At 34.5% G+C, this 21,459-nt stretch overlaps 1 protein-coding gene across 2 annotated transcripts in view; it reads left to right on the forward strand.

Moving 5' to 3' along the window:
• SUZ12 (SUZ12 polycomb repressive complex 2 subunit) overlaps nt 1–21,459 on the forward strand; it is a 32,325-nt gene that overhangs the window by 8,036 nt on the left and 2,830 nt on the right. For both annotated transcript variants that reach the window (XM_039343606.1, XM_039343605.1), the window contains 10 exons: nt 2,278–2,327; nt 3,526–3,611; nt 6,437–6,668; nt 7,841–7,943; nt 10,236–10,341; nt 10,865–11,042; nt 15,387–15,478; nt 15,924–16,067; nt 16,667–16,824; nt 17,113–17,311. In XM_039343606.1, the coding sequence (XP_039199540.1) occupies nt 2,278–2,327; nt 3,526–3,611; nt 6,437–6,668; nt 7,841–7,943; nt 10,236–10,341; nt 10,865–11,042; nt 15,387–15,478; nt 15,924–16,067; nt 16,667–16,824; nt 17,113–17,311 (1,348 nt within the window). The remainder of the gene's footprint in view (nt 1–2,277; nt 2,328–3,525; nt 3,612–6,436; nt 6,669–7,840; nt 7,944–10,235; nt 10,342–10,864; nt 11,043–15,386; nt 15,479–15,923; nt 16,068–16,666; nt 16,825–17,112; nt 17,312–21,459) is intronic.

Raw genomic sequence — 21,459 nt, forward strand, 5'->3', positions numbered from 1 at the left:
AACAAACACTACCTGTTGTAATACATTTTTATTAGTTTTTATTGAATTGTTTTAGAAATTGAAATTTAATTCAAAAGAACTTAGCATTTCTTTATGTAATAAAAGAATATGGCAAATGAAGGGTAGGACATCGGGGATGTGCAAACCTATAATAATGATGAAAATGGCTTCTATTCTGGAAAATGTATTTCCCAAGAGTGCCTAAATCACTGCTTTCTAGGAAGTAAAAAACTTTGTGGGAATGAGCCATGTACTTTTATGCACAGAATATGTTATCAAACTTTGCTTATATGCAGATTAGATTACATTGAAGCACAGCATTACAGTGTTTTGAATTCTAAGACAAAACGTTGCTCCATTAAATGCAGAACTGGAAACATTTCAGACAGGTCTTTAATTTCTCAAGTCAAATACATCTTTTCCTAGGACTGTAAATTGGGACTCTAGTGAAATATTCAATTTTATTTTTTTATGAATCCACTGCCAATTCAATTTTCTTGGATGACATAGGCTCATAACATACACATTCAAAAAAATAATGTAAAATAAAATCCTTCAAGTGAGGAATTGCTTAAATAACTTAGGATCTTGAGTTAATGGCTTTTCTTGATGAGTTTGTTTTTTGTCCTTCTGAAATAAAATTTTCAATCATTTTTCTTGATAGGAAATTACAGATTGTTTTTAAAGTATAAATATATACCTTAAAATATTTTAAATACTGAGATGTTAAATTTATTAAATTTGTAACTTTAGAAACCAGTGATTAAAATTCATTGAACAAGATATATATCAGATTTGTTAAAATGGTTCTTGACAGTAGTTTTATCCAACATTGGTATTATAGTGCAAGTGAAAGGGACAAGCTTTGATGAGTATAGTAAGAAAAGAAAAACTCATAGTTGTGTCATAAATGCTGGGAATGCTTTTCTCCCAGTTTATCCTAATTCAGTAAACAAGGCTTTCAGTCATTAATACTTCATATCTAGGAAGTGTTATAGCATATTTCTTTTAGAAAGAAATCAAAGCAAGTCTAATAATTCATATAATTACCAACCAATTTAAAACTCTGCATTATTAAAATTTCTTTGCAGTGCATTCTCATTAGTATACAACATAGTCATTGTAATGCTAGGGTAAAATTACTTCCACCAGCGCTGAAATATATGTTGCAATTGAGTCATTTTTTTCTATTATAACTTTCATGTAATTACTGTCCGACTTGTTACCTGTCCGACTCGTTACCTGTTTTTACAAGGTGTACCATCTTATAGAATGCCTTGAAGTTGACTCCCCTCCAGTGGTTTTGCTACTTGTTAAGGGTCATTTAATTTCAGCAGGCTGTTGAAGCTAATGTTTTGACTAGGATACTATTGATTCTGTGTCTTTATTCATAGACTTTACTATTGTATGACCTTTACAAAACTGAATTTTAAAACATTGTGAAATACCTTGATTGGAGATTGACATAACTCAAATTGTTTATAAATATTTTAACAAAATAATTTTATGACATTGTTCTTTCAAATTGACTCTATTGAAGACCTAAACAATTTTAGGCAAATAATGAAGGGATCAAGTGGGTCAGAAACTTTGGCTTATTTTGTTTAGAGCAGCCTGTTCAACTAATGACCTCAGATATATTGCATTGTAACTTCAGTCATCCCCATCCTATTGTTATATTCTCAACTTGGTGAGTGAATCTTCCAGGTTTTGTCTCATCTGGTAGAGGCCTTTAAACATTAAAACAAACACTTTGAATTGGACTCAGAATACTACTGATCAGTCTTAAAGTTTGACAAATATGAAGTAAATACAGGTCATAATTAGTAAAATGACTTGCACTTTCAAGCATGAGAAATTCTTAATCTAAGCATTCTAATGTGGAATATAATATTAATCCAAACAATTAGGGAATTAAAGACTAATGCTAGGTCAGTATGTGTAATGTAAAGAAGTGTCAACTGAAGCTGAAGCTAACCAATAATACCTAAAACAGGAATTAAACTATAGATTCCAAAGGAAAAAGTGCAGTCTCATTCAGAACTATCTGTACATCTAATCCCAACTACTTGAAACACCCAGTGAATAATATACATGTTATTTTAGCAAAATAAATGATTATTTATAGCACTTGCTATGTTTCATATAAGTAGTTGTATAGTGGTACTTGTGTTATTTGTAAATGCAGTGTTTTAGTGGACAAAATCTTTGTTTGCATAAAGACTTAAAAGAATGTCACAACTTCAAATCAGTTAAATTTTTATTTTCTTAATTTAGCTTGTCTGCTCATCTACATCTCACCTTTACCGGTTTCTTCCATAAAAATGGTAAGTAGTTTATCTCTTTTCCCCTTGTGATGCTGTTCTCTCAGTTGACAAATGTCATTTGTTACAGAGTTAGGGAATGAAATTAAGACAATAAAAATACTTTTAAAACTTGACTTATACAATACTATTGTAAAGTATTAGTTATATCCAGTCTGTCAGACTAATTAATTGGCTTTAAAGCTTGAAGTTAATGGCAATCTTAATGATTTTGTTTCTGTATATTAGTATGGTGTACTAAGCATTTGTTATGGTCCTCGACTTACAACCATCAATTTAGTGACCATTTGGAGTTACAATGGCATTGAGAAAAATGACTTATGATCTGTTTTTGTACTTACCATTATTGCAGCATCCCCATGGTCACATGATCAAAATTCAAGCACTTGACAACTGGCATATATTTATGATGGTTGCAGCATCCTGAGGTGATGTGATCACCATTTGTAACCTTCCCAGGTGGCTTCCAACAAGCAAAGTCAGTGGGGGAAGCGAAATTCACTTAACAAACACGAGTCACTTAACAACTAATTGCAGTGATTCATTTAACAACTGTGCCAAAAAAGGTTATAAAATGGTGCACAGCTCATTCACTGTTTTGTTTAGCAATGGATATATTAGGCCCTATTGTAGTAAGTTAAGGCCTACCTGTACCAAGGATTTAAATTGAGCTTCAAGAAGAATATTGTGTGCTATGGTATTCCCTTAAATCTAAAGCTCCTGGACCTTTGTGTTTCAATTGTATTTGGTTGGCAAGTATTGTACACTCCATAGGACTTTGTTTCAGTATTTCAAAATATAAACCTTTGTACCATTTCTGAGTGATGGAAAACAACTGCAGCTCTATTTACAGGTAATAAATAGATGTTTTTGAATTTGAGATCTGGCTTTGCAACTAAGGTGATTAAAAACAAAATGTTTTTTTTTTTTTGTCAAGCTTAAATATAGAATGGCCATCACTAGACAAATGCTTTTCTGTTTGCCTAATTCTGCATTTTTTAACAATGTGTCTTGAGAAATCTCTCTGCGAAAAAAGGTAGTTAGGCAATTCCTACTGACATGAAAGCCTTCTGTTAGGGATGAGTGGGCATTTCTAAAGCATCCAGCAATATCTTACTGTAAATATATCTTGGCCATGCAGAATTCAATTCCTAATCTTTTCAGGATTTTAAATCTTTCTCTTTCTATATTGACTGTTTAGATAAGCCATTGCAAAATTCAGAAAATGAACAAAGTTCTGTAACTCTGGAAGTATTGCTCGTAAAAGTTTGTCACAAAAAGCGAAAAGTAAGTACTAGAAAGCGAATGTTAAAATATTAGAAAAAATAGAAAAGACAATTATGTTTAGAAAAGTTATAGTTGGTAAGGAAGAGCGTGACATTAAAACTAGGCGATTTCTTATAAGAAGCTATAAACTATCCAAATAAGTAAGCCATTTATTTGCTTTGTCAAGTTTCTCTTTTACTGTTGTTTTATTCATATCTCTCATTTAAGGACTAGATTTTTTCAGATTTTACTGCCAGATGAAATAATAAGTTCTAATTAGGTCTTACTTTCTTCAGTTTGTTTACCTGAATTCTAAAGAGAGGGAGCATTTTGCCTCAAACTCTTAATTTTAAATTTAAATTTAAACTTTTAATTTAAAAATATTTAAGCTTAATATTTTTGATGGTTTTTTCTCTTTGTTGATTTTTTAAAAATGTAGCTTAAGATTTTTACAACATTTTAAAAACTGCTTGCTTTGCAAGCTGAATGATAAGTCTTAAAAAGTGCTCCTGATTGAACATTTTTAAAAATTTTGTTTGAACAAAAGGCCAAAAATTCCTTGTTAGTCTTGTGGCTCTTTAGATCCCTTGGCACATTGGAAAAGGGTTGTTAGAAACTGGAAGAATGATAAGACTTGATGAGCAATTAAATGGATATATGATTACCGTATTTTTCCGTCTATAAGACGCACCCTTGTATAAGACACTCTGCATGCGAGTTTCTCCACGCCTATCAGCTGTTTGGCAGAGCACTGAACAGCTGAGTCGGCAAATCCGGAAGTTCAGCCGGCCGACAATCTTATCCCCTCCCCTCTCCCATTAGTGGGAAGCCCACAGGGGCTTGACCTCTACACCAGGCGGCATGGCAGCAGCATGTAAAGAACCCACACAGGCATGCCCTGGGCTGCGGAGGTTACCATTATTTTTCCGTGTATAAGATGCTGCACTTGTATAAGATGCACCTGATTTTTGAACAGGGTGTTTGCAGAAAAAAAATAGCATCTTATACATGGAAAAATGTGGTATCTTCACCAGAACTTTGGTTTTGGAAAAAAGTGAAAAAAGACAATATTTTGACGAATCTGAAAGAAAATTGTTAATATTTTTAATTTCCTCCAAAACAAAGGGGAATATTTATACACCTGTTTTTAATAGTCATATTCTCTCTTTATGTAGACTTTGGTAACAATCATAGGTGCTGTGTACAAGACCAATTGTACTTCCAAATGTTCTAATTAGAGTCAACCATGTGGATGCAATTTAGTTAAACAGAGGTTTCTGCTAGTTAGGTCTGAACTAGGAATAGTGGGGAGAAATGTTGTTTGTTCTTACTGTACATAACAGCAATTCCTGAATCTCATTGTCTCTTTATCATTTTCTTAATTCAAACATATATTGCATGTGACTGCACAACTTTCCTAAGAGACTACTGAATGGCCTGGGTTTTTGATGTCAACAGAAACAATGTATCATACTAGAGCCAAATATTTTTCTGCTTCAAATGTAGATCCTGCACACCTCAAGAACTAACAGTGAACTGAAAAGAATTCAATTTCATTATGTTAAGATACATCTAATCCATTATTACTTCTAGAACACAGTTCATGGCAGTGACAGCTTCCTAGGATAAGGGGGTTTGTCAGCAATTTTATGACAAACCTCAGAAGCCTGGAAATAAATTTAATTTAGGCATACTGTAGTTGAAAATTTATCCTGTATATACAATAGTACTATCCAAATGGAATATTAGAAACTAGGTAAAAATATATTAATTGGTACATCTTTTGTCTCTACCTTCAATTAAGGTTTACTATCATCTAAGTTATTAATAAAAATAATCTAGATATTTTTGATTACTTCATCAGTTCCAGAATACCATCCACATTTTTCAGCTGTGCAAGTTGAAATATTATCAATTAAAGCTGATGCCATATACATTTATTGGTATTGTTCCAATTATAGCATTTAAATTGGGGGGGAAATGTGCAAATTTGTTAAAGTAGGTTATTAAACAGCTTTTTTCTTTGAGTGTAAAAACTCAAAATAGCATGCTTCTAATGATAGCTTTTTTTAAAGTTAATTAGAATTTCAGCAAGAATATTATGAAACAGAATTTCAGACATAGTGTTACAACTTTAGATTTAAAATGAAAGGTATAATCCAGTGTAATTAAGTTAGGAAAATGTTTTGTTAACAATTTTAGTTAAAGCTAAATTATGAAATCTGCAAACTTGATAACTTTATTTTGGTCATTTCTGATAATATAAAGATAGAGCTATATTGTTAATTAATATTTGACATAATGTAGATCTAGTCCTCAGGCTTCAATATAAAACTTGCTTGTTTGCTTGTCTATTACAATATATTTTAGATGCAGTGTGTCTCTAATATTAATCTTCTGAAACTCTTGGAAAAGTCGCAAATATGAGCAAGTTCAAACTAGGTGATATAAAAGTGATTTTTAGAGTCGGTAGAAATGTTTTCATTTTTTGTATTTGATCTGACCAATGTTTTATAGAAAGATTAGCCACAAAAAAATATTGTCCAAGTATGGTCTGGTTCAAACGTTCAAACCTTTAGCGAGGGAAGAGAAGAAAAATGTAAGCCTTTTTCATCCAGTATCCCCTGTCCTTTTGGAGGGATCTGAAAACCAATCTTTCTTTGGCCCATAATGGGCTGTTCTAGGGCACCATCTAGTTATTGCTTTGTTTTAATGTGGATTGGATATGCTGTGCACCACTCAGATTTTATATTGGGGCAATATATAAAATCTTGTAAAATAAATAAATGGATAATCTTGGGTTTTGCTCTGCTGTGCTCAGCAAATCATCTTATATTTGTCTGCAGGATGTTAGCTGTCCTATAAGACAAGTACCTACAGGGAAAAAGCAGGTACCTTTGAATCCAGACACCAGCCAAATAAAGCCGGGCAACTTTCCATCATTGGCCGTTTCCAGCAATGAGTTTGAACCCAGTAACAGCCACATGGTGAAGTCTTATTCATTATTATTCAGAGTAACTCGTCCAGGAAGAAGAGAATTTAATGGGATGATAAATGGTGAAACAAATGAAAATATTGGTAAGAGTGAAGTCTATTTCACTTTCACTTGAAATAAAAAGATGGAGTCAGTTCTTGAATGTGCAGATGTTCATTGCATAAGATTTCATGCATACCTTTTATCTGCCTTCTTTCAGTTTTGACTCAGGCCCGCGTGTCCTTGAGTAAGGTTTCTTTTTCAGGGAAAATTGTAAAAGATATTCTCACATCACTATTTATTTATTCCTATCTTTCATTTTCCAAAGGAGCCTAAATTGGTTGCTATAGCTGTCCAATAGAATATTAAAATATTTTTAAAAACCTAATTCTTATATAATTTTCCTTTTTGGCCTTCGCCTTGTGTATTATAAATCCAAACAGGAGAGAACAGCAACTTGGAAAAAGACATAAATGGAGAATAAACCACTTCCTGAGGGCAAGGTTTTCAGTTCTTGATGCAATCATTTTATTGCAGGTAGTTTGAGAAAGTTTAACGTATTGCTATAATAAATACAATTCAGTTAAGTAATTTGGTGTTTCCGTATTGGCTAGAATCTGTTTTGCCCTAGAGAATATATAGCATATGTAGGTCATACATTTTGAAACAAGAATAATGAAAATACTTTGGCTAGTATTTGAGAAATGATAAACCTTAAATAAGAGAAAGATCAGCCCTAAACAAGACTACAAATTCTACAAGTTCCACTGTACTTTTAGCACACCTTGAAGTTGGATTTCCTGTCAGCATCCAAAGGGCCTATGTTAGCAGAATGCAAATTGAATTTACTTTTATGCATCTGGTACCTTAGTATCCTTTTATCTGGAGCAGGGGTGTCAAACTCTTGACCCACGGGCCGGATGCATCATGGTGAAACCGTGCCCACCTCATTGCCGGCAATGGAAAAAAAGTCGCAATATGCAGCGACACATCACATGACGTTGCGAGTTTGACACCCCTGATCTAGAACATATGCAATTGAGAGTAGTGAATTGTTTTAATACAATCTTCTTGTGCATATTAAAACTTTGCTGCCTAGAAAGGATTTCTATACCAAAGAAAGGATATGATCTTAGTTTTTTCATTGCTTTCTATTTTTATTATGTATCTGTAAATAGCTGTTTATGAGCAAATTCAAGTAATAAAATTCAAGCTACATGAGTAAGAATTATATTAGTAAATATTATGTTCATACAATAACTGTATTTAATTACAGATGTTAATGAAGAGCTTCCAGCTCGAAGAAAACGAAATTCTTCCAACCGTGAAGATGGGGAAAAGACTTTTGTAGCACAAATGACTGTATTTGATAAAAATAGGTAATGTGTTCTTTAAAAATGAGTTTTTTTCCTTGCATATATTTCTATTAGCCTTTTAAATGTGGATTTAGCCTAAGGCATGGGTGTCAAACTGCCAGCCCGCGGGCCAGACGCATCATAACGAAACCGCGCCCACCCCATTGCCGGCAATGGGAAAAAAGTTCTGATACGTCGCGCAACATCACAAGTTTGACATGTCTGGCCTAAGGGTTCTCGATCAAATTTAATTTTTGAAGGCTCATCATTCCCAGAATAGAATTAAAATATTCTTCATTGCATTATAAAATCTCTGAGAGAAATTGTTACCCCCTAAAATTAAGATATATTTAGTTATATATATTTATATTGTAAAACTATTTATGAATTTATGGCATAAATATCTGCAGCTGATGCCATTTCAACACTCTTCTATGCTGTCTATATTGCGCTTGCATAGGTACTGTCCTTTTTTGAGATTGAATGCTTTATTCCCATTTCTATACTGACATAGTAATTACCACCTGTGATTAAACATTGCCAAAAAATAAAGATAACTCAATTCTGATTTTCATGCTAAATTTAAAATTAGAATGTTTTAATGTAGGAGTTCTTCAGATGAAAAAGCACATTGATTTTTATTTTAAAACAAGTTATAAACTTGTTTTTTAGTAACAACACAGTAAAACAGTACAATCTACTGATGTTCGTCTGCATTCAAAGTTCACAACAGAAGTGAAAATTTGAAGTGTAAAATTTATGTACAGATCAATTGATTTGAAAATGTGTTTATAGTAAAAATTCTTAAATACACATTTTCAATTCTTAAATACACATTTTCACATCTTTAAAATAGGGTCCTTTATTAGACTTCAAGGGTTATCTTTTTCTGCCAGAATTCTGTTAACCACAATTAACAATGGTAGCTGGACTGAAAGTAGTTACATCTACAAAAGATACGTTAAACAGTGTGTGTTATTTTAGGACCACACAAAGCATATGTACAGTATATTTGAAAAGCAACATTTTTTTCTCTTTTTCAAATAATAGAATTCATCCAAATGGACCAAACATGAGAAGTAAAGTGAATCTATGATTATAAGGGTGGGAAGAAGCAAGAAAAGGCCAAGCGTGGGTGGGTCTGTGGGGCGTGTATCAGTCATCTCGGAGTAAATTTAAAGAGCAACAAAGCTTGATAGAAATAATAGAAGCAATAATATATACAAGTAGTTCTCAACTTGCAGCCAGGTGAATATACATGTCCCAGGTTGATATTGCAGGATCCAATCTAGGATTGATCCCTGTGCTGGGCTAGAGGGGGGGAGGGAAGAGCTCCCCTGAGGGGATGGGCGCTCCAGCACAACTCTGAAGGCTCAGAAGACAAAGCCTCTGGTCCCAGGTGAGCGGCCCAGATTGTATCCTGGTACAAGTTACAACGGTACTGGGGAAAACATCCCCCATTGACTTTGCTTCTTACTTCTGACAAAGCAAAGTCATCAGGGCAAGCCAGATTCACTTAATAACTGCATGATTCACTCAACAACTGCAGTGATTTGCTTAACAACTGTGGCAAAAAGGTAGTAAAATGGGCCAAAACTCACTTAACAACTGTCCTAGCCTCAGTTGTGGTTATAAGTTGAAGACTATCTGCATTTGCCAATCTAGAGATAGATCAAGAATCCTTTACAGTGTTGGGATCCAGCCTCTCTTTATTAAGCCAAGCCCTAAGTCAGTCCAGGATACATAGTTATGACAGAGATCAGTGTAATAAAAAAAAAAAATCAGCATTTTTCCTTTTAAAATAGGAAATTGTTTTACATAAATCACCTTCACAGACAAAGGGCATATGGCATACAGTTAACATTTCTAGCACTAAATCTTTAAAAAAAATGCTTATGATATTTCTGATACAGGAATTTTGCCAATCTCAAGAAGATCAAACAATTAGAGATAAAAAGTAACAATAGGCCAGCTAACATTTCAGTATGCTATATTTCTTCCAAATAACATAGAAACATGGTTAACAGTTGAAATATAATATAATGTATTATAATGTATGAATTCCTTGAACAGATTTTAATTTTGGAAATAGTTGAATGGTTTTGTTCACAGCCCAGAGTTTTAATCCTTTACCCTAATATGAATTTGACATTTTACTTTTTATATCCTTTTCTACATTAAGAAATATGTATTTATTTCACAACATTAAAGTGGATAATTTAGAGATAATGAAAAAACCCCATAAAATTCATAAAAATTAAACCAAGCTATGTGACCAACATTGAATATTGAATAATAACATTTTTTTTGTAACAGACGGTTGCAGCTTCTTGATGGAGAATATGAAGTAGCAATGCAAGAAATGGAAGAATGTCCTATCAGCAAGAAAAGAGCAACATGGGAAACAATACTTGATGGAAAGGTAAGAACCAGAATTCCTCTTAAAAGTTGCACGAAGTTGATGAATTTCCTTAGCTTGGGATGTTAGTGACCTGAAATTTTATTAATAAGGCAACTTACTAGAAGGGAAAAGTACAGGTTAGTTCTGTAATAGAGCAATACTCCAATGAAATATTTTGAAATAAATATTTCTTCTTTAGAGGATTACGCTCCATAAGGCTTGATGTTCAGATGACTGATCATTTACTAGTGTGTTGGGATCACATTTGAAATCTCTTGCAGGCTGAGAGTGAACAGCTAAAGGGGAAATACAATTTACAAATTGATACATGAGAATATAATTAGATGTCAAGTATGCCATGTTCTCACTATAAATATTTGCAGTGCACAAGCCATTCCACTGCCCCACTATTGCAGTGAAGGTTATTTGGCTCTTAACAGTTTAACTGTCTCAATATTTTTTTTTTATGAATGACTTGTTCCATTTCACCTTATGAAACACTCCTTTCGAAAATTCTTTAAAAAATTTATTTATTTTATTTCAGAGGCTTCCACCATTTGAAACATTTTCTCAGGGACCAACACTTCAGTTTACACTTCGATGGACTGGAGAAACAAATGATAAACCTTCCACTCCTATAGCTAAGCCCCTTTCAACACGGAATTCAGAGAGTCTCCCTCAAGAAAATAAGTCAAGTTCTGTTAAACCTACACAGACTATAGGTAGGTGAATATTTGAAACAGAGATACTAGTTGTGCTGCTTGCTTGCTGTAGATCCCTTCCCTTTGCTGGAATAATTTTTAAAACTCTTTTATTTCAAGTAAATGTAAAATATTACATGAGTCATATTGAGATTATATTAAATTAATTGGATTAATCTGCCTCTGAAGCTCAAATGAAGAAATGTCGCTTATTGGAACTTGTACAATATATACCTGCTTTGTCTTAGAGAGCCTTTAGTTTCAGTGCTAATCTGTCAGCATTGCTTGAAATTTGTTTCTGGGCCCATTTCAAAGCTTGATCTTTAAAATTTTTAATAACTTCAAATATCTTTATTTTTAAAAATGCATAATAATTATAGCTCCCTGTTTCTTAAGATATATTTGCTATTTAAGAATATTTGCATAAATATATTCTGAACAAAAGGCCCAGATTATAATAAATGGAGAGGCCACTGATAAATTCAACATACAGAAAGGCACAAGACAAGGATGTCCTCTCTCGCCATTGTTATTCATATATACATTAGAAATTCTTGCTAGAGTAGTAAGACAAAAAAAGCAGATTAAAGGACTTAAGATCAAGAAAGAAACATACAAACTTCAAGCTTATGCAGACGACTTAGCATTTATATTAGAAGACCCAGAACAATCAGGCCAGAAATTATTCGAAATATTGGAAGAGTATGGGGATCCGGCAGGTTTGAAAATAAATAGAAACAAAACAAAGATTATCACAAAAAACATGACTAACATACAAAAAGGAAACCTTGAGGCAAAATTAGGTATACAAGTATTTTCCAAATTAAAATATTTAGGGATAGTTTTTCAGCTCGCTGCTCATGAATTAAAGAAGACAATTATGGCAAATTGGTCAAGAATATAAAAGTAGTTTTAGACTGCTGGAAAAATTTACATCTCTCATTACTCGGGAGAATTGCCGCAGTGAAAATGAACATCTTACCTAAAATGATACTCCTGTTTCAGAATATTCCAATTCAATTAGACAAGAAATTTTTCAAGGAGCTGAATAAATTAACCTTAGAATTTGTGCGGTCCGGTAAGAAGGCAAGAATAAAATTAAAGGCACTACAGGATGCCAAAGAGAGGGGAGGTTTAGGTTTCCCAGATTGGGAGTTATATTACCAAGCAGCAGCCCTAACATGGATTAGAGACTGGATAACCTTAGAAAATAAAAGATGTTTACGTTTAGAGAGTTATGACCTCCAGCAGGGCTGGCATGCTCACATATGGATGGGGCAAAGCAGAAACCACCAATATTTTTTAAGACATAAGGTTCGGCAAGAATTAATAAAAAGCTGGAATATAGTTAAACATCAATATTACACAAAGATCCCGGCTTGGCTATCGCCATTGGAGGCAGTCACATACTCCAATTTGTACAGGATAGACAAAGCTATTATATATAAAGACATCTTGACAGAAGAAGGTTATTTAAAACAAAAACAAGAGCTAAAACAACAAGGAATAGACATGGAGTGGTGGTCTTATCTCCAGAGCAAGATACATGAAGGATAAGCAAGAATGGGGAATTAACAGACAAGATACGGGGTTAGATAAAATACTGCTAGGCCCGGAGAAAAAAATAAATAAAGAATATTTATAAACACCTGTTGGAACATAAACTATATGAGGAGCAGGTTAAAGAAACAATGGTGACATGGGAAATAGATCTAGGATATAATATAAATATGGATCAATGGCAGCAAGTATGGGAGTGAAATAACAAAATCACAGTGGCGACATCATATAAAGAAAACCTGTATAAGATGGTTTACAGATGGCATCTCCCTCCGGCCAGATTAGCCAAAATGTATAACGGATATTCATCTATGTATTGGAAATGTAAAAAAGAAAAGGGCACCTTTTTTCATGTATGGTAGACATGTAGAGAAGCACAGGTGTACTGGCGTATGGTCTGGGATTGGGCAATAGAAATGACTAGGCAAAACATTCAATACAAACCGGAAACATTACTATTAGGAATACTAGAGAAAAATGTAAATAAAGAGGACACATATTTAATTATCCATGTGGTCACAGCAGCAAGGATACTATTTGCTCAAAAGTGGAAAGCAATGGAAGTACCAAGTGGGGAAGCACTAATAAAGAAAATTATGTATTGCGCAGAACTAGATAGGATAACTAAAAGATTAAAAAATCAGGAAGAAACAGAATTTTATCAAATATGGAATAAATTCTATAGATGGAGGGAAACAAAAATGGAGGTCACAATAAAGAGATAAATTGAGATAGAGACTTGAAATGTATAGTTGTATATAGATATATTATATGTAATTAATGTACAATATGGACTGAGATGTCAGTCAAAGACAATTTATCATGTTCAATGTTTTTAATCCTTTTTTTTTCTTTGTACTTAATAAAAATTAAAAAAAAAGAATATTTGCATAAATTGAGAAATATTTAATATTTAATTTTTCTTAAAGTTTAAATATTTAGAAGTAAAGACATAGGTATAACAACTGTAAATAATGGCTTTCTTAAATGTAATATGGTACAGATTTGAAATAAACAAGAGTTTATGTTCTGTATGAAATTATAATATGGTAGAAATAAAAATAAGTCTGTAATTAGTTAATATGAAAAAATTGAATAGAATTGGAGGTTAATTCAAATATTGTACCAAAGCAAAGAAAAATACTTATATTAAAGATTAGGAAGAAAAATTTTCAGCCTAGCAAGTGTCAGGTCCTGACAGACCTTAAGTCTGAAAACTAAACGGTCAGAACTGGTTGAATAGGTGATGACCCCTAAATATTTGAATGGACCACCATTTAATATTGGAGCTTGGACTGGGCTGGAAAGTCCAGCACATACACATAACACCTCCTAGAGAAAATTAATACTGAATCACTTCTGTATTATAGCCTGGAAGAATTGACATGATCCTAAAGTCATCGAGTTGAGGTCAATATTACCTTTTATTTAAAATGTATTGCAGCCTTTAAAATTGCAAAACAGCTTAAGCCTGTTTTAGAAACCATATAGGATGCCTGCAAAATATATGATCATAAATATCACTATTGTAAAAAATAATAGTTTAAATATTGCTAACAATGTATGCAGAAACATTTATATCTAAAGTTTTATTTGCTCTTACCTCAAAAAGCAAACTTTTCTTCTAGCTTTCTCTGCATTTTTATTAGATGTTTCTGCTTGCTTTGAATGGGTCTCACAGTACATCTTTCATACATTTTTATTCATGTATTAAGACGTGGCATAAGGTGTGTGCATAGTACTATGGTGACATAGTAGATGGTTATTCAGTGTAGCTGCAGAAGAAATTTGCTGGATGGCTTTAGAAAGTCTAAAGTGATATAGGAGATTAATATGTGATAATAATCTTCAATAGGAAATAATAAAATAAATATGTGCATTGAAAGTACCATAAATAATAGTCCAGAATATCCTTGTAGTGTATCCCACAATAGTACTTTAAACTTGTACTAAAGTAGGATTGTTTTGCCTATGAAGGAAAGCAATGTCTCCTTAAAATCAAGGACATCTGTTGACTATCTCCTGAACATTTACATTTTTCATGTCCAAACATTTTTCTTGACCAACAGTTAAAAGTGGTTTGCCATTGCCTTTTTCCTTGAATCTGTCTAATTTGGATTTTTTAATTCATTTTTATTATAGAAATGTTTAACAAAAGAAACAAGAAAAAAAAAAACCAAAGTGATAAGTAAATAGAAAATAAATGAAAAAGAAAGATATAAAGAAATGGCTTCTGATCTTCTTTACAGCAGTTTTAAATATGGTATTTATGATATCCTCTCTCTATACGGTTACATAATGGCTCCTCTTCCACATTATATCCTTTCTAACCATAAAACTCAGAAATCACACAAGTTTATTTTTGTTTGTTCGTTCGTTTTCAGCAAAAAGTCCAAACAGGGTTTCCAATCACTATCAAAGGTAGTCTTTTCCATAGTCAAACAAGTCAATTTTGCCATCTCTGCAAACTCATCTATGATTCTATGAAATTCACCAACCATTCCTCCATTATAGGTATTCCAGATTTTTTTTTACTTCACAGTCTAGCCAGAATCATGGGAGCTCCTATCAAAATACTGACCAGGATGAATCCTCCTTAGATTCATAGCCTAAAGAAAATCAGCCAGGTGCTGGCATTTGTTGTCTTAATTAAAGTATCTATTTCCAAAATAAATAATTTAACTAAATTGCTCAGTTACTAATTGCTGTAATTGGCAAATGTAGCAAAGATAGCCTTCAAAAGACTTAAGTCTTGTACATTGTATTAAGACTATATAGCCATTGACTATTCAGATTCTGTTTCAGCTGTGAAGGAATCTTTGCCATCAGATCTACAAACAAGAAAAGAGAGAGATGTTTCAAATGAGCCTCGTCAGAAACTGAGAATATTTTATCAGGTATTAACTATCTAATGTTTGTTTGCTACAGGTCATTGTTGTCTTATTTTATCTATCTGTCTATTAGAGTTTATAAATTACTTTATAAGTAACTCAAGGCAGTAAACATACCTAATACTCCTTCCTTCCCCTATTTTTCTCCATGACAAACACCCTGTGAGGTGACTTGGGTTGAGAGAAAGTGATTTACCCAAAGTTACCCAGATAACTTTCATGCTTAAAATGGGACTGGGACTCACCATCTCCTGGTTTTTAGCCTCGTGCTTTATCCACTAGGGAAAACTAGGCAAAATATTTCCCCCTGTTCTTGAAGGAGCTAACTATCACTTCTTGGTTTTGAGCAGAAATATGCACGGATTCATAAAATGCATACTAGAAAGAAAATGAATTGCGATGTAGGTTTTTTCTAAACAAACTCATTTATAATATTATCTCTTTTTATTAGTTTCTTTATAATAACAACACAAGGCAACAGACTGAAGCTAGAGACGACTTGCATTGCCCATGGTGCACGCTGAATTGTCGCAAACTTTACAGCTTACTTAAACATCTCAAGCTTTGTCACAGCCGGTTTATTTTCAATTATGTGGTAAGTATTGTAGTAAAATCACTTGGGGTTTAATTTATTTATTTATTTATTTATTTATGAGACTTATATACCGCTTTAAGTGCAAGCACTCTCTAAGCGGTGTACACCAGTAAGCAATGTATATATATATATATTTACATTGCCCCCAACAATCTGGGTCCTCATTTTACCTACCCCGGAAGGATGGAAGGCTGAGTCAACCTTGAGCCGGTGAGATTTGAACCGCTGACCTGCTGAACACAGTCAGCTAAAGTGGCCTGCAGTACTGCACTATAACTGCTGCGCCACCTCGGCTCTTAATAATTTTGTTTCCACTGGTGTTGCCTTAGTGGAAGGTGATTCCATTATAGAAAGCTACATTGTAAATTTCTAGATGGAGCTCAGAAGGTAAGTGAACAAATTTAATATTTTTTTTCAATACTACGTAGCAGTAGTAGCTACAACAGGGAAAATCCAGTAGTAGCTACAACAGGGAAAATTAAGTCCTGTCATCCTTCTTAATGTACCCAGTAACTCAGAATAAACAAATAGTGGCTAAAAGTTGATTTGGAATCTTTGATCAACAAGATTTGGAAAACCCATTCTTTTATTTATTGCAGTATCATCCAAAAGGTGCTAGGATAGATGTTTCTATCAATGAGTGTTATGATGGCTCCTATGCAGGAAACCCTCAGGATATTCATCGTCAGCCTGGGTTTGCCTTCAGTCGTAACGGACCAGTCAAGCGAACTCCAATAACACACATCCTTGTATGCAGGTCGGTAGAAAATGGAGTTAGTCTGTAGATGTCTGTGAGTAAAAATACACAGTCTGTGATGCTCTCGTCATATTAAAGAAAGTAACTGTGATATTATGAGAGCTTGCTATTTTAATACATTGGTGTTTTTAAATGAACTTTACAACAATAATTGATAATCTGGATATATTGCTGCTAGAAAGCAATTAGGTTTCTAGGCTGCTGCTACTACCTTCAGTCTTTGTAGGATTGCAGTGCTTCTCAGATATTTAAATAACTGGTTGAAAACATTAACACTTCATTTTTCAGGCCAAAGCGTACAAAAGCCAGCATGTCAGAATTTTTGGAATCTGAAGATGGAGAAGTAGAGCAGCAAAGAACATATAGCAGTGGCCATAATCGATTATACTTTCACAGTGATACTTGTCTACCTCTACGCCCTCAAGAAATGGAAGTTGATAGTGAAGATGAAAAAGATCCTGAATGGCTACGGGAGAAAACTATAACGGTAACTTTGGGGTAGACTGTGATACTTTCTCTTAATCTGCTAATATTATTAGTAGATGGAATTGGTACAATTGCTGATGTAAATAGCAAGGAGCTGGATTATGTACAAAACAGGAAAATATTGTTGGTCAGATTCTGAAATGTTCTATATGAATTTAATTACTATGGAAAGAAAAAGATATAATGCAGGGAAGAGAATCTCATGTTTAGGTTGGATGCTGGTCATAAGATTTCCATATTTTACAACTAGGGGCTCATAGATGGCAAATATAGTCAGGTGTTCGATACATTGAGTAAAAGGGGCCATACTTTTATTTTTCCAATATTGCAATATCAGGGTTGTTGTTTTTTGGCATAGTAAGGGCCCAGAGAGTTTGTTTATATTGTCCAATTGTCAAATTTGATCTAGGTGTATATTTCAAGAGAATGTTATCCTTTGAAATTTTGCATATGTCGCACCATCATGTTTATGTAGTCCCAAAACATGTTATGTGTAGGACACTGTAAAAGCATGTATTTTAAAGAAGCATTTATTACATATCCAACAAAATGCTGTCTTAGGCCATCCTTTTATGTATAAACATAATGGGAATCCAATAAATTCTAAATATTTTTTGTTGCATAAGTCAGGGGTCCTCAACCCCTGGTCCAGGGACTGCTAGAATCTGGACCGTGCATACAAGCGAAGCTCCATCTGGGGATGCAGGCAGCACATGGAACCGATCCCGGGTGCCCAAAAGGTTGGGGACTGCTGGAATAAGTCATAATTTGAGATCCATTGACATTCTTGCTATAGAAGTTAAGACATTCCTTCATTTATCTAGGGCCTCTTGTGGTACATTAATGAGTGGCAGGTGGTACGCAGCCCTGCCTAACCAAGTGTAATGGAGGGAAAGAGCCAGCACAGGCAAGGACTTGCAGTGAGAGAGTCCTCTGGAGCTGCAAAGGCCTTAGGCTCACTTCTGGCTCACCCTCCCCCATGAGAAAGCAGGGGGGCAGAGACAGGAGAACCTATAAAACAGTGGTTCTCAACTTTTTTAATGCCGTGACCTCCCCAACCGGTCGTAAGTCGAGGACTACTCAACTGGTGCAGCACCGTTTGCAGAATGGGACTTTTGGCGGACTCAGCAGGGCAGAGACAGCCTGGACAATTCCTATTGGCTTTTGAAAGCCAAAAGAATTAGACTCCATTCAAGAGAGTCTATTCTATTGGCTTTCAAAAGCCAATAGTTTGGCGACCCCCGTGAAATGGTCGTTCGACCCCAAATGGGGTCCCGACCCACAGGTTGAGAACCACTGCTATAAAAGGAGGCAGTTTGGGCAGGAGAGGGAGAGAGAAAAAGCAGTAGCCTTGGGAGGAGGCAGAGTCAGCTGCACCAAAGGGGAAGAAGGAGGGGGAGGGTGGGGGGAGAGGAGATCAAGCAGGCTGGCCATGAGCCGATCTACAACTGCTGTGGCCGCAGCCACCTGTGCTGGCAGCAGCAAACAGGCAAGAAATGCAGTAGGGGAGGAGTTGCCCTCCAAGAGGAATGAAAAAAGGCAGCAATGGCTGGAGGTGAGGCACAGAGGAGGGAAGGAGATAGAGAGTAGAAGGATTCTTATGTGCTTTTGTGACTTTGAAGTTCTGGGATTTGTGCAATGAGGGCTTTGTGTTCTTCAGGAGTGTTTGGCAATTTCTATTTGGCTGATGGCTGATGTCTCTATTAGCTTCTATTGCTCTGCTGTTGTTAGCTGTAAGTTTTGCTGCAAGGGATTTTGAAGTATTTTTCTCCTGAATGGATTTTGCCTGTAGCATTCCTTTACTTATGAATGGAGCCATTTGGGGAAGTTGCCTTAGCCAGCAGCCAGTAGTTACATTTTTTTTTTCTTCCTTAAGTGCTGGCTGTGCTCCTTAGTTTCCTTTCTAGCCAGTAGCTAATTCTTAAAGGGGAATGTGCCTTTTTAAGCTAGTTCACTCAGCAGTTTGTCTTTTCTGTCTCTGGAGGCCTTTCCTTGTTTGATCAATATATGGAAGAGAGAAAATATGGGGGGGGGTGTCAAATTCCTCCTTCAGAAGGAGATGGGAATGAGAAAAAGGGAGGCAGGGAAGGGAGGGAGGAAAGGAAGTCCCGCCTTAGCACTTGGCCACCAGCAGCCCTGCCATTGACTTTGCTTGTCAAAAGGTTGCAAAAGGGGATCACATGACCCTGGAACACTGTGACCATTATAAATATGAATCAGTTGCCAAGCATACAAATATAAATCACATGACCCCTGGGCATGCTGCAATGGTCATAAGTCATTTCAGTGCAATTGCAACTTTGAACAGGTTAGGGGTTTTTTTTTTTTTTTTTTTTTTTGGTCATCAAGTTTTTGACACCTTGCTAGGTGGTACTCGAATATTGCCATATCCTAAAACTGGTACAATCAGTAAAAAGGTTGAAAAGCCCAACAATTAGAGAAACAAGGAATAAAGATGGATTGGTACATGAGAACGCAAATACAATGTAGATATGAAAAAGATGTTAAAATAGATGGTGTTAATTTGGGGACAACAAAGTTAGATGAAATACTCACAGGAACGGAAGAAAATGGATTAAAAAAATGTATAGTTATCTACTACATATGGAGTTAGAGGAGGAACAAGTGAAAGAGACAATGATAAAATGGACAAGGAATTTTGGATACACAATTGAATTAGATACATGGCAGCAACTATGGGAAAGAAATTATAAATTGACAATGGCGACTGCGTATAAAGAAAATATGTACAAAATGTTTTACAGATGGAACATGTCTCTAGAAAGATTAGCTAAAATGTTTAAGGACAGGTCTATGAAATGTTGGAAATGTCATCAGATATCAGGTTCCTTCTACCATATGTGGTGGACGTGTGTAGAAGCTAAAACTTATTGGAATATAATTAGAACATGGATAGAAAAGATGATACAACAACGTATAGAACTAAGACCAGAAATATTCCTGTTGGGTATTCTACCAGGGAAATACAATAAAGAGAAAACATTTAATTATTCATATAATTACAGCAGCCAGGATTGTGTTTGCACAAAATTGGAAAGCACTGAAAGCCCCCCCAGAAGGAGAAGTGATTGGGAAAATACTGGAATGTGCAGAAATGAATAGACTAACAATGACGATTAAAGATAAGACAGAGTCAGAGTACTATGAAATCTGAGGAACTTTTTATGATTGGCTGAAAAGAGATTATGGTTAAAAGATAGTTAACATCAATTTAGATGGAAGAAGAAGGAACAGATAAGGAGGGAGACCCAGGCGACACAGTATTGAATAACTGGAGGTTGTATAAATATTTATAGAAGTATATACCGAGAAGGTTAGATAAATAGAAGTATTAATGTAAAAGAAAATTAATCTTATTGTATATAATACAGATAGAGAAATTTGGAGAGAGGAGTTGCTCAGACATTACCCCCGAATTGTATCTGAAGAGGGATGAGAGAGAAGAAAGGAGTGGAGAGAGAAAAGAGTAAAGGAGGGGGGAAGGAAGTAGGAAGGTTGTAGGAGAAGAGAAGTGGGGAGAAAGGGGAGGAGAGAGGTGAACGAAAGAGAAGAGGAGAGGAAGAAGAGGGAAGTAGGGAAGAAGGGAGAAAGAAGGTAGAGAAGAAGGAGTGTGGATACAGTGAAAGGGGAAATGGGCGAGCAGCATCAAAAGTCATGTGTATGTATTTCATTTTATTAAAAGTATCTTATATATAAGAATGTAAAAAGAATGTATGTTAACATCTGATAAATATCACGGTATATGTAAGGGGGAGAGTTTGGAAAAATAAAAAAATTTAAAAAAAATTAAGTAAAAAAAAAAAAAAGGTTGAAAAGCCCTGCTCTAGGCAATATAGGAACCCACCAATTCTCTATTCCACTTGTTTTTTAGCATCTGCATCTCTCACTGATTTATTGATAACAAATAGTTATAAAAACCCAATAGTAGTTTTTTGTTTTTATTTTATTTTAAAGGATTTAATTGTTGGTTCTTGTATCCCAGAAGTTGAAAATGCTGCTACTCCAAATAGAGTTGTTAACAAATGTTGTAACTATAAATATTACTGTTGGGTTACATCTAATAGATGTTATTTATCTCTTAACATAGCATAGATTAAAAATTCACCTTTATCATCTGTCAATTGGTCC

This window comes from Crotalus tigris, unplaced genomic scaffold (genome assembly GCF_016545835.1).
Source record: "Crotalus tigris isolate CLP2741 ecotype Arizona unplaced genomic scaffold, ASM1654583v1 scf7180000017865.1625608, whole genome shotgun sequence".
In the NCBI taxonomy this organism is placed as follows: domain Eukaryota; kingdom Metazoa; phylum Chordata; class Lepidosauria; order Squamata; family Viperidae; genus Crotalus; species Crotalus tigris.